General features: G+C 49.5%; 1 protein-coding gene across 1 annotated transcript in view; it reads left to right on the top strand.

Annotated features, from left to right (window-relative positions):
- Positions 1-13913, top strand: part of COL23A1 (collagen type XXIII alpha 1 chain) — a 189709-nt gene that overhangs the window by 696 nt on the left and 175100 nt on the right. The window contains exons 2-3 of the mRNA XM_026063540.1: positions 10-233; positions 4448-4517. Coding sequence (XP_025919325.1) covers positions 10-233; positions 4448-4517 — 294 coding nt within the window. The remainder of the gene's footprint in view (positions 1-9; positions 234-4447; positions 4518-13913) is intronic.

Here is a 13913-nt window from a genome sequence, read left to right as displayed (position 1 = left end):
ACGCGAAAGCCGCCCCAAGGCAGCGGAGCGCGGGCGGCAGCGGCGCCGCGGGCAGCGCCACCTCCGCGCTCTGCCTGCTGCTGTCGCTCGGCGCCGCGGCCGTCTGCCTGCTGCTGGGCGCCAAGACGGCCGAGCTGCAGGGTCGCCTGGCCGCGCTGGAGGAGCGCGGAGCCGCCGGTCCCGCCGCGCTGCTGGCCGCGCTGCAGCCCCGCGTCGAGCAGCTCTTCCGCGAGGTGAGTAGCGGCGCGGGGGGGCCCGCCGCCGCCTCGCCTCTCTCCCCTCCGGGGGAAAAAAAAAAAAAAATATATATATATATATGTATGTATGTATTTGTATATACACATATAAAAATATATATAAATATATATATAAAGTATATATGAAAAAATATATTTTTTTTCTTCCCCATTTCCATTAGACAAAGTGCGGGGTGAGGCGTGGCAGAGCCCGGCCTTTCTGTAACGACTGCAAAACCTCCCAGGTGGAAATGCCAGCTGAGAGCCCTTTCCCTCGCCTGGTTCACCGGGAAGGGTGGTCTGAGTACTTAAAAACTGCTTGTCTTCGGATGTGCCGGGATTTACAGTGTCCTTGTTAGGAGCTTGGGAGTGTGATCCCGGTTTTCTAGGATACTTCTCATAAAGTATTGCGTAGTTCGGCAGTGCTGAGCCAATTTACAGCAGGTAGAGGAGACTAACGAGTAGCTACCGCGCTCCCACTGCCAGAGCTTTCTGAAGCTATTTACTAGAGATTCCTGTGCTGAAAGATTTCTCCTGCTTAAAGAACAATTATCCACACTTATCCCTTTGTCCTTAACTAAACCAAAGCTCTGCGAGAAGTTACGCTTGATCCTAAAGTTCTATTTTCCCCCAGACTCTGGTGTTTTGGGTTTGGGGTTTTTTGGTAGGACAGGGGCGTGTGGAGGACCCCCGTTGCTTGCAGGAGAAGCTTTCAGATCTAGCCAGTTTGCTAGTTCTGTGCAAACAGTAGTTCCTAAATTGCAGCAAGGTCCAGCCCGGCTTGCAGGATTCCTGCAGGACGCAGCCGAGTGATGAGTTCTGCCATCTGGGGAAGGCTTTACGCTGGCATTTTATTAATGGCCTGACTGGTGGGTAAAGCACGGCGCTGCATTAGAAATGCTACAGTGCTGAAGCCTCAGTCGTGCAAGAACGTACTTACACGCAGTTTCTGCCAGCTGTGAGCACCTCTGGGGAGTAAAGCTGCTTACGCTGTACGAAGGGTTGTGTTTGCGAGAGAGGGGCAGGAGGCTGCGCTGGGAAGAGCGTCGTGTGTGTTGCCTGGTCGCTGCCGTCGGGTTACGGTGAGGGGATCGCTGGCACCACCGTCACACGTCCTTTCTCCTGAAAACATGGTCATATTGCTGTGTCTTGATGAAGGGTGGTGTTAAAATATGTTTTTGTGCAAACCCTGAATACCGGAACAGAGGGGTGCTTGTAAGCCATAATCACAAAATCCAGTTAACTTCTCTGCTCCAGTCGGGATTTAGCCTGCCAGCCATGGCAGCAGCTCTGTTCCAATTACTCCAATAAATGTGCTTAGAAATGGGAACGGTTTCTGTGGCACTGCCTAAGATCATGTGCAGCCTCTTGCTGAGATTCACTTAAGTGTGGAAAGCTTGTTTTGCACTGTGAACGCTCAGATGGAGATTGTACGGGGGCAAATAAAGCAAAAACCACATAATTGGGTTTCTAATGCAAGAGTGAGCTTGTTGAAGTGTTTGGTATGACCAAACTTTCGTCAATACTGAAAGCAAATTTTGAAATGAGTAACAGAGTCAAGGAATGCATGTTAGTCATCGTGCTATCTATTAATAGTCATTTTAAATATTCATAGATATTAAAGTTTCAAAAAGTGTGTTTCTTGACCAAATTCCTTTCCCTTACAAAGACCTCTTGCTAGTCAAGCAGCTTCTTTCCTTTCTGTGCTTGAATTTCTGTGGAGCAAGAGAATATTTCCATCAACATGAACATCAGCTGGTGCCTGGGGTCAGTTTTTTGTTAAATTTTGTTTTTGTCTTTCTTTGAAGTGAATTCAGAAGTGAAACCAAAGCCCCATGTGCTCTCTGGACATGACCCCGTGATACTTTGTTCTTTGTCACTGCACCAAAAGCATCAATATATATATACCAATCTTGGGGTTTTGCTGGCGTAGTTTCTGAAAGACATGCATGTAAAAAGAAGTAAGCACAATACTGAAGTGCTGGTTGCTGTTCCTTTTAATGTTGCTTAAAGGTCTGGCAAGTAGAAGAGGATAGGAAATAATAAAGGAAGGATAAATGTGTAGTTTAGGCAATAAAAGCCAGTTTGGACAACTAGGGCTTAGTTGCTGGCCCTGTGACAAGCACCCGTCTAACTCTGGAGAAACTGCTTATTTTAATGCTGCGGGACCTCGTTTTTCCCGTGGGTTTTACTTGAGCAGAACGCTCTGTAGATCCCTAGGCTGATACGCTCGCAAACATTTTTTAGCGATGTGGTCGAAACGTGGAAGTGCCTCCACTTGTTCCGCAACAAAAGCTTGAATTCAAAGTGCATAGTTTTCACACTGCAGTGAAAATGTTAATGTGGGGATTAGAGAAATATCCAGTTGGTGTAAACAAAGCCGGAGCGTTTTGTGCACAATGGATTTATTGTCTGTATTAGCCACAGAGCGTCCAGATTAATCAGCTTCACGACAAGAAAAATTCAATGGGAGTACACAAGACTCGGTCGAGAATCCAAGACAGGAAAATATCTTCTCTGCTGCTCCCAGTGATGCCTGCTGAATTAAAAGGATGGGCTAGCTTACTGCATCTGCCCTGACCGCCTTCGTCGTCAGCAGTACTTCAGAATAGACGGGGGGAAAAATCGAGTCACTCTCTGTAATGTTCAGACAGCAAAAGGCTGTCAGAAAGTGCACTTACTCTGTAGATAATTTCTGTTTCCCAAATCAAAAGCATTTTTAGATGCCTCCAGTCTTGCCCCGTTTTCTCAAGGAAATTGCGTGTTCTCTAGTAGGCAGCTGGATAATTCTGCTATTTATACTCCCCCCTAGGACAACTCCTTGGTCAGGTGCTATGAAACCGTGCTGATCCGTTAAGTACTTCTCAGTAGCACATCCGAGCAGATAGAAATAAATGCATAGAATTTCAACAGCTGATAAAACTATTTCATCCCCAGAATAAAAGGACCAGAAACTAATTCACAGGTAGCCTAATTCCTCAATAGTCCGCAGTAGTCAAATATTTGAACATAGGCTGGGTCCTCAATTACGTAGCATTCAAGTCTGAATGCACTGAATTCAATAAGTACGTTGAATTTTCTCTCTTTGAAGTGACTGGATGTGGATTCGAGTTATCAGATCATGGGTTTCTCTCTTGGTAAATACTCTAGGTGAGATGGGAGATTCCTGAAGGGCTGGAGCAGACCTCTTGTGGGCCAGAAGAATTGCTCCCCAGCCTTCCCGGGTCTGCGGTGTCGCGAGGCAGCCTGCTGAGCTAATATAACGTACCTGTCATCAGGGCTTATTAACTTGGGCTTGGCACCCTCCTAAATGCAGGCATGAACATTTGGGTTGGCTTAGAGAGCAGGCAAAGTAAGCTCGCATCTGCCTGCAATATGCTACAGAGACGTTGCTTTAGTCTTGCACATTTTTACGTGTTTTAGTAGTCCCGCGTTAAGGGGGCTTTGGGTTGCCCTGGGGGTGGTGAGTGCCCCGTTCCCACCGAAAGCCGCTGCGGTGGCCCACCAGTGGCGGTCCCAACCCCAGGGCTGGGTGCTCCGGGGCTCGCCCAGGAGCCTTTTATCCCTTGGCCTGATGGAGCATCCAATTCCCGCGTCCCCACCAGCGTGTGTCAAAGCTGAGGTGGAGGAAGTCACGTGCTGACTCCTCAAGAAAACTGCTGTGCTCCACATAGCAAGACTTTTAAGTACAAATCCAGGTCACATCTGTTCTGTAAGCATAGCCCTGCTGTATAACTGCCAGGGATTTTGGAAGCAGCTTCGTGCTTGCCACGGATGGGCTCTCCTGCGGCGTTTGCCGCGCTCTCGCGGCCGGCGGCAGGCTCTCTGGGACACCGTTTCTGCCAGCAGATAGGCCAAGGCGATGCTGAAATCTCGAGAGGACTGGTCCTGCCGACACAGTGCGACAGATCCAGCCCACGGTGCTTTTTGCAGGTGACCTTCTTCCGAGGTGCCCGTATGCGATATGCAGGAGGGGTCTTCACCTGCCCTGTGCGAGGGTGGTGGACTCCAGCCGCTTGTTAAGAAACTTCAGGTGTTTTATGTGCTATTTCAGCACGGGGTGCTATCAAAAAAGGCAGGACAAGAGAGGGTAAAACGGTCTCATCTGACTTGGAGGACGTGTGCTAGATGGTTTGGCTGCCAGGGTGCATGCGCAGTATGTAGATATAATGCCTTCTCTAAATGGCTATTTTTATTCCTCCTCTGAACAGAAACTGGGTGAAGGATTAGCAAAGCTGCGGACGGCGAGAGAGGCTCCGTCGGACTGCATGTGCCCCCCAGGTAAGCGGAGATGCACCGGCACGGCCAGGGCCAGGCTGCCGGGGAGTCGCGTGCTCCTGGGTCAACGCCACTGAATTCCTCTTCTTCTATTTTATATATTCCTCCGTATCAAGTAAAATATGCTAATAAGCGTTTTTCCGAGCCGAAGCACTCTCTTGTGATTGAGATTATTAACTTCTTGCATTGCCTTGCTTTGGCCTGCTTACAGATAAAGGCGTTTGAGGTTTGGATAAAGGAGGCGTTTGGCTATACGAATAGAAGAGTGAATAGCTTTGCTCAGTTGTGAGCCCTGGGTGTTGGGCCAAAACAATTTAGAAGTAGTAACAAAATCACTGTGGCTCGATGTAAGCGCGATAATTAAAAGCTGCAGCCGCTCTGCCTTTTAGGCGGGTGGCGACTTCTCCAGCACCGCCTGGCTGTGTGAAAGCTGTCAGTGATTGTTTAAATTTCCTCTCGGAGTTTAATGAACTTCTTAAACTGTCAAAACTTCCTGTTCTGCTTTGGAAGTGCACGCTCCTTGGAAACAATAAACAGCTTCGATTAGTTTGTGGAGGAATCTCGTTGGCAGCAATACTTTGTCGTGCTGAATGGCATGAACGACTCTGCTCTGGTGCACTTCAGACCTTGCTTCTCCTTTCACAGAAGCAGTGAAGGATGGGTGAAAGATGTGCAGTGCTTTGATGGCGAAGAATGCCTGGGCGTGTTGCAAAGCCTCCCAAAGCAGCAGTTAGTTCAGTTTGGGTTTTAAAGGAAAAAAAAAAACTTTTCAATGTTACATGTGGCAGCACAAGACAAATGTGCAGGCTCAGATTTTCCGGACTTACTGGATGCGAATCCTATCAGAATACAGCTTACAGCGTTATTCCATATTCAGGAGACAGAAAAGGTATGTTTTTTTCCTTTAAGGCTGTGTGTAATAGTCTCTTGGATATTTCAGTAATGACTCTCTCAAACGTACTACTGCGATTGTAATAGCGTGTTTTCTAGTGGTGGGCTAACGTGAATGCCTGGTGTGCCAAATTGCCTGGCAAGCAGGCGAGATGAGCCGAGACACGAATCAAGCTTATTTTCAGCCCTTACGAGAACGGTGTCACGGTTAGTTTTCTCCCTTCTGAGAGAAAGCGTGTGTAGAGAAGGACTTCTTTCCCGGACTTTGCCCTTGGATTTCCCGGTGATAAATGGCCCTATTTTTTTTTTTTTTTTTCCCTGTCCTGCGACTCTGCCCTCTCGGCAGACCCGGCGTAGACCCGGCCGCGTCCGGCGGGGTCGTGACTCCCGCTAGCCCGTGCGAGCCGGGCGCTGCTGGTGGGCGTAAGCGGTCAAGAGGCTTTTCCTCTTCTCTGCGGAAAGTAATTGAGATTTAAGAGGCCGCTTTGTGGCGCGCGAAAGTCCCGGTTCTGTTCCGGGTCAATGGATTTGCAGCGTTTGAAAGGTGGGGGAAAGGGAGGAGGGGCAGCGGCCTCCCCCACGCTGCTGAAATGCTCCTGACAGCCATTAGTAACGAATGTCAACATAATTGGGGAGCCGAAAGCAAGGCGCAGCGCTTTTCTTGCGGCTCGGAAGCTACATGGCATCTGCGGCTGCCGCTGGCTGCCGCCGCTCAATAGCAATTACGCCGGCGCGTGCTCGGAGAGCCGGTGCCGTGCCGAGAGGAGGAGAAGCTGCTGAGCCGCGTTGCACGCTGACCTGCCCGCCGGCCGAAAGCGAGGTTGCTGCAGTACGGCCGTAACCCCGGCTGTCGTGAAGCCTTTCAGCTGCTCTTGGGTAAATCGAAGGAATTTTCACGCTTTTTTTCCTTTCTTTTTTTTTTTCTGAAGAAGACTGAATAGTCTTCCAATCTGTAGTTAATAAGCCCGATCTGGAAATGTGCCAAGACCTTGCAACCCTTGCAGACCACGTTGCAGCTGGACGGTGCAACGCCAAGTTGCGAACCAACGCCTGAGGCTCGATTCTCTTCACCTCCGTGGACCGAAAAGTAGCCACGGGTGAAGAGATCATGCCCTCTTTGGAGGGGACCTGGAGATATGTGAGATCCTGCTAGTTCTTCTGTCCGTGGCCCCGGTGGCGGACAGCAACGTGGCCAACCTCGGCGGCCCGGGTTGCTGCCGGGCTCCTGCTTGCCGCCAGTTAGCGCAGGCTGGAAACGGGTGGGCATCCGAAACTCCTGCGCTTGTGTTTTTTTCTCTCTCCGGAAAACCAGCCAAGCTTAAGATGACTTCCGTCTTACAGCTAGATTTGGTTTCAAAGCAAGTCCCCTGAAGAGCTGTCAACAGTAGTATTGTTTGCTTCGTTACACCAATGTAATCCCTGTTTTGGTGCCCCTTTGGTAAAAAAGGAGACTTTCTTGCTGTCCCCTGGACCTGCATTGGGGTCCCCCCTACAAGGGGACGGGTGCAAACTGCTCGCTCAGAATCGGGGCTTTGGTTTTGGTTGGTTTTAGACAAGACCTCTTTTTCCTTGAATTGAGGTTTGGGGTTCCTTGCTGGTTTTTGTTGAGGTTTGTTTGGAGGGTTTTTTGGTTTTGCTTTTGCAAATTGCTTTGATGAAAGCAGCTTGCTACCTATTAAAAATGGATCAGGGAAGGGATGACTGTGGTCGATTTCAAAGTTAAAGAAGGCGCCGTTATTTCGACTCTGGTGGGACCCTACGTCAGCGTTGAGAGCCATACGCCCGTTCTGTGCTTTGAGCTGTACGGAAGGTCAGCCGTGCGGTTATATGGCCCAGCTGGGTTGTTCTCAAGCGGCTCGATTTCTTAAACGTGATCTTTTACGGCTCTTCTCGGAAGCGGCGGTATGGAGGAGCTGCTCTGCGGCTTCTGCGAGGCCGTCGGTGGAGGTGGTGGTGGTGGTGGGATGGGGCCTGCACTGGAGCCGGCCGGCGGTGGGACGCGGCTCGCAGGGCTCGCCGGCCAGCAGAGGGGGCCCCGCTGTCTCACCACCGCCGCCAAGAAATCGGAATCCGAGGGGGAAAAAAAAAAGAAAAAAAAACTGGAAAAGTTACTACCTGGGCTAAAAAAAGAGCTGGAAAAGTTACCACGTGGGCTCCAGCTCTGAGGACGTGGAAATAACGGAGGTTTCCTTGCTTGCTCTCGCCACCGCCGGGCTTGTGGAATTTCGTGGGAATCCGAAGTGATTTGTTGTGTTTTATTGATTCGACAGAAGCGTGTTGGGGTGGTGGTGGAGGGGGGACATCTGGCAATTTTGGCTCCTTTGCCGTTTGGGCGTTTCTGGGATGCGAGCGAGAAGAAGACCTTTGGGGGGGGGGGTTAGGGAGGGTGCCGCAGCCGGGCCTGGAAATGCCGCGGCAAGCCCGTTCCCTAACCTCCTGCCGTCAGGAGCGCGGCCTTTTCCTTTCTTTCTTTCTTTCTTTTTCTTTGTTTTTTTTTTTCTTCTTTTTTTTCCCTCCCCTCCAGCTCTTCCAGCCGGGGCCGCAGCAGTTGCGTGATGCTGGCGTTGGTCGGGCCGAGGACAGACCGTCCCCATATGTTGGCTCGCTGCGAAACAGCAGCTCGGGATTGTATTATTGCCGTTCCCGGAGCCGGGGCGGTAACACTCCGCGGGGAGGCCCTCGGTCCCCTCGCGCCCGGCTCCTTCCCCTGGATCCGAGCCTCGTGCAGCCTTCGGTGCGAGATAAGATCCAGCAGGTGCAGGACCACTTGCTTGTGTGGCATTTATGGCACAGGAGCGCTTGGAGGTGGCTGAAGAGCAAGCCTGGAGCTGTCTGCTTCATGCCTGTGGCTGTGTGGCCTTTGACTGGTTTTCCTTGGTGTTTTTTTTTTTTTCCCCCCCCCCCCCCCTTATATTTTTAAGCATAGCCTTTTGAAAGCTGAGGTGCGGAAGACGTGTTAAATGCGGTATTTGCCTCGCCAGAAGCCTTCAGGGTCTGTGAAAAGGTCCCTCAAGACCTCGAGGTGCTGGGTTATGGCACTATTAGAAGCACGAGAGCAAAACGCTCCCTTTTAAACCCAAGGAAAGGGGGGAAGGAGGGGAAATGAAATCCGAAGAGCCACCTTGTTCCGATGGAGGGCCTGATGGGTGAAGATGTGCAGGCCGTGCCCCGTATGGCTTTCACGGGCTGCGAGAAGGCAAACGAAGGAGTCTGTTCCCAGGGCCGCTGCTCCGTCTCTTCCAGGAATGTCCCTCAGATAGTGGAGGAAGGGGTGGGAAGAGGCCGCTCCGTGACAGCGGGAGCGCTCCTAATCTGGCGGATCCCCCTGGGATGGGATGGCGGAGCAGAGCCGTCAGCGAGGCAGGGCTGTGCCACCTCCTTGGCCGCGGCTCCGGCCGTGCTCTCCGTCCCCGGCTCCCGCTCGCCCCGAGCGCGGGCCCGTGCGGCATTTTTTGTTCTTGGTGTGTTTGAGATTGAAGGTGCAGAACTCCCAGCCCCTTCCGCGCAGGCTGCGGCCGTGCCCCACGTCCTCATGTGAGCCGCCGTCTGCTTTGTGCGCTGTTCCTGCGCGCGTGTTTCGGCAAATGCATTTTTTTTTTGCACGTGCCTGTTTGTTTAACATCTCCCTAGGTTTTGCTCTCAGACCCGCTGAGGACCCTTAACTCTGAATTTCCTGACTGCTCTGTGATGCATCTGCCCGTCTCCGTGTCGAATGCGTGCTGAGATGGTGTCTCATGCTTTTGAACCTGCGTACGTATTACAAAACAGTGTTAAATGCCGAGTGTAGTAATCTGATGTTCCAGTTAATATATGACAAATATTTCCCAATAATGGCTTGGCAACGCCAATAGCGAAGTGGCACTTGGTACTGCAGCACTGCGGATTGCTCCATTTCTAGTCAATTCAAACCATGTGTACGTGGCGAAGTGGAGCATTCAAAATCCTCCGTACCTCTGCAGACTCGGAGACTCCGGAGGCACTCTTGCAGTGCTTTTTAAATTGAATTTATTTTTTTTTAATTTGTGCCATAACTTTAAACACACAGATCAGTTTTTTTTCCCAACTTTTTTCCAACTTGCTTGAGAAGTTTGGCGCCGTTGTGTTCTGTGGTTCTTGGCTACTTGAAATATCTGGCTATTTTTACTGCTGTAAACGTTGTCTTCAGATGTCGCTTGCTATCTGCCTTCTCCCTGCATTGTCTCCCCAGGTAATTAGCACAACAGAATTTCCCTAATTGCTGCAGATCAAGGAGCAGAAGCCTCTGTTTGCTTTGTAGTACTGACAAATGGCAGATGCTACCCAGCAGGCCAAATGCCATACACCAAATTCTATCACGCGGGCTCTTCGTTTCACACTCCTGTGTGATGGAAACCCTTTATCATTTCCCTGTTTTCACATCTTCGGTATCTGGAGCTGTAGCTCTGCATTTCCAAATTGTCATGAATTCTTCAGGATAATTAAATAGATAGGGAAGAATATCAAATGAAAGCAAATATTTCTTTTGGGAATTAGCTCTAATCTCTGCTTTTGAGTTGCTTTGCATACCAGCCAGCAGAAGTGTCTGAAGTGCTCCTTACTGTCACCTCAAGTGATGTTTTTCTACTAATGAAACCATTAAAACACAGTACTTTTCTGTAATTTCCATGATTTAGAACGAGACAAAGAGCTTAACAACATTACCAATTTTTTTATTTTTTCCTAAATCCTCTTTAGCTCTGCTTCCTATGAGAACCTTGTCCTCTTCCCATACCTTACCATTCACTTACTTTCAGCAGGGTATGCTTTCTCATTCTGACTTTGCTCATAGGAGGCTAGGACATTATTGTTAGTTATAGTATTAATATAAACAGGATTTGTTGTATTAATGTGCAAATACAATCAGAATCCTTTCCCGCACAGAAGAGCCTTTGTTAGGATTTAAAAAAATCGAGCCAGAAGTCAAGTGTTAAAGCACCTAAATGAATAAGAAAAACTGGATGGGAAGGACTTCTGAAAAAAATCACGCCATTTGAATGTAGGCACTTACTTTGTGTTTAATGTGTTTTTTAAACCTAAGCCTTTCAAAATATGATCCGATCACAGATCTTTACAGCTTTTGGAAAAATGCCGTTGCGCGTCTCTTTGAGCATAAAAATTACTGCCAGCTCCGTCCCGTCAGCTCCTTCCTGGCTACCACTCCTCGGTCCCTTTGGACGTTAGCGGCCGGCCTTCGAGGACATCTGGAGCAGTGTCTGCGCACCACATGTGCGGGAACGGCTAGCCCGCTTTTCCCATGAGCTACGCGGAGCGGCTGGCGATACCCTGAGATTTCGTGAAAGATCCTAATCGGCCGGCGTGGGCTCGCTGCGAGCGGGGGGCCCCTCGCTGGGCACAGAGAGCTGGTTGTCTGCGCGGGGACGGGGATGGGGACGGGGACGGCACAGCTCCCCGTCGGAGGATGCCGCAGCACGGAGCGGGCGTCAGCTCCGCGCGGCGCGGCTGAGCGCAGCCTGGCACCGGCAGCGCTCGGAGCCTGGCTGATGCAAACGTAACCTGGCAAAACGTTTTGACCAAATTTCATGGCAGAACGGCAGAATTGGCGTAGAGCGTCTGAGTCCCGGAGTTACGCCGTTTCGGTCACATCCTCAAAGCGGCGGTTAGGGAGTTGTTTCGTGGCGTCAGGACCACCGCTAACGGGAACCTGTGGGTCGCAGGGTGGTTTTCAAGAAGTGGTTGCAAGAGATGGAAATAAATGGGAGGGAGAGCCCGAAGTCACTCTTGAACCTAGAGGAATGATTTAGCTATGTCCCCGTTGTTTTATTTATGTCCGGAGCGGCTTGCTGATACTGCAGCAGCAATGTATGTCGTGGCAATGGCAGAGGGACTTCTGGCCACATTGGCTTGCTTTTCTCTATTGCAAACGCTGCTTTTGGCACCACTCCGCACCTTTCTTGCAGCTCTTGTGGTGGGAAGGAGAGGACAAGGCAGGCTTTAACCAGGCGGGAGGGGAAGGTGAGCCTGGGGTCCGGGAGCGTGCAAGGACCGGGACCCCGCTTCAGCCCCAGGGAAAGCACAGCCTGAATTCTCAAACCACAAAAGTAATCGAAAAATAACCTGCCACATCAGCTGCTGTGTCAGCCAAGAGTGACAGTCGTCATTCACGTCCTCCTGGAGGTGACATTTAAATGCTCAGTGTGGCACGTACTTTCCGAGACGGGAACTAGCACGGTACTGGTGTTATTCCCAGAGCTGGTGACGACGCTGCTGCAGAGTTAAAGGAGTAAGGAAAAAGGCAGTCTGGCTTAGTTTTTGGCCTTCATAAAACCACTGGCATTGGGTAGTGGGCCAGAACCGTCTGCCCATTGAGACTGCGGGCAGTATTTATCCCGACGGCATCTGGGAGCAGAGTACAACTCCAGGATTTGAATCCGAAGGCACAAAGCACTCAAATAGGAGTTGGCCCTTTCGCAGCAGCATTCGTCTTTAGACCGCTTCAGCACAAATTAATTAAAAATGGTGACATCAGTGGGAGAAGGCTTTGAAAATTTATTTTTTCTGAGTCTGCCAAAGTTATTTTGAGTGTAATGAAAGCTACAAAAATAAACCTGATGACCATATCCTCTGCGAGAGGCTCTGTGTAACTTTATCTTTGTCTTGATGTGTGAAGGCATTTATCAAGACCCAGATACTTTTTTGCTGCCATCCCCTTCACTTCTGTTTTTCCAGAGATGAGGGTCTGAAGCAGTTTGGTTTAGTGTTCGCGAACTGGCTCACCTGGGGGCTTCCCATTAGGTTCCGGTTGGTTTCCTTCTCCTATTCGAATTATGGATGAGTTTCGCCTGTGTGAGCAGTGACTTGGCTTTGCAGAACCGATTATTGAAAATAGACTGCGTTTGGCTTGGATCTACTGTATCTTTATACCGTCTCAGCAAGCTGCTGGGGCTGTCATTTCCGATCTGTGTGTAATGGGATTAGAATGCGTTTCAAACGCCGTGTGCTTTAGGCTGATCTTATCACTCATGCAGTGTTGATAGAAGCAGGTTTCAACACAAAGCTCTGCACAGAAGTGATTTTGGGCAGTCGGCTTTCATTGATGTGTTCCCGCAGAGAGAACTGCCATATTCCCCTGCCACCAGGAAATTTCAGGCTGTTTAATGACTTGCACTGCATAAATACAGGTTGTATAGTAAGTGTGATCACCTGAGCTTGTGGCTGGGAGCGTGGAGAAAACAGCAGTCAAACCGGAGGAGAGGAGTTGTATGACTTTGTCTGAGTTATGCCTCTCTGCTCTCTCTGCTTCATTACTCAATAGATGTTGTCTTAAATAACCATGGCACTAGCCTCTTTCAGGAGGTACCAGCCTAGATGAAGGCTGGAGGAGCAGCCCAGTCTGCCCAACCGACCTCTGCCTTTGGCTCTACACTTAAGAAGTCCTAGACTACCCATAAACCCACATGTGGACAGAGGCGTCAATCCAGCTGATGGATCTGTCCATCTCTGATGCATTTCTGTCTGTCCCCCGCTGTACCATCCCAAAATACCAGCCAAGCATAGACTGTGCCAGCTGGAACCATGCTTAAAGCTCTAGGCATTGTTTCAGATGTAGAAGCATAAAGAGGTTGGAAAACTTTTATTTTCTTAAAGTGTGTCTCACAGCTCACTTGGAAGAGTTTAAAGGAGGAAAAATTATAAATATAATGAAGAAATTCTAGTTACTGTGTACAGTCACTGAAGGCAGAGAACTAGAGTGGGGTCACACTTCCAAAAAAATTGGGGAAAAATTATTTCTAGATCATGAAACATTTGCATACTAGAGATGGAAGCAGAACTTGGTTGCTGCAGTACCTCTCATCTCCCAGTGCTTGGTTTGCTTGGTTGTGCTGCCATCCAAATGCATTTTTTATTCTGCAAAAAAGTGTTCTTTCATCCCTTAATCTGTGACGGCAGGCTTTCATCAAAACGTTCTCACCCCAGCTCCTTTTGGTATGAAAAACAGACCCTGGAGTATTGGGGTTACTTGTCTGTATTGTGTCAGTGGAACTGAGGTGCGCTGTGTTCGATCAAACCCATCAGAGCTTTCTCGTTTTACAACTGTCCCATTCCTCTTCTTTCATTGACAAGACTCCTGGGAAGTCGGCTGGAGTGAACTGTTTAGTTAAGCCAGCAGTTTAGAGTGATGAGGTAGGATTTTCTTTCGCTGAAGAGTTTCATGGTCTTAGCTGAAGCTGCAGTAACCCAAGTGAGTAAGTGAGAATTCTACAGCGTGCTTGAAAATCCTAGTTTTCTGAGAATCTTTAGTAGCTGATGACCTCAGTATATCCCAGTGTTAATCCTGAATGTTGACCAGGGAACAGTGGGCTTTCTAACAGTTTCCAAAGCCATTGGATTTTGTGTTGGGCCCTTCAAGAGCCTACCATTGAAATGACCTTTCCATGCATATATGTAAGGTAAGCTGTTTTTTGAGTGACAGGTCCTCATGGTGACACGGGGCATGGAAAAGTAGCACAAGGGAACAGATTCAGTTGCTGA

Source organism: Apteryx rowi, unplaced genomic scaffold (assembly GCF_003343035.1).
Source record: "Apteryx rowi isolate R43461 unplaced genomic scaffold, aptRow1 scaffold_2, whole genome shotgun sequence".
Classification (NCBI taxonomy): Eukaryota; Metazoa; Chordata; class Aves; order Apterygiformes; family Apterygidae; genus Apteryx; species Apteryx rowi.
Note: the sequence above shows the minus strand (reverse complement) of the source record. Positions and strands in the feature narration are given on the sequence as shown.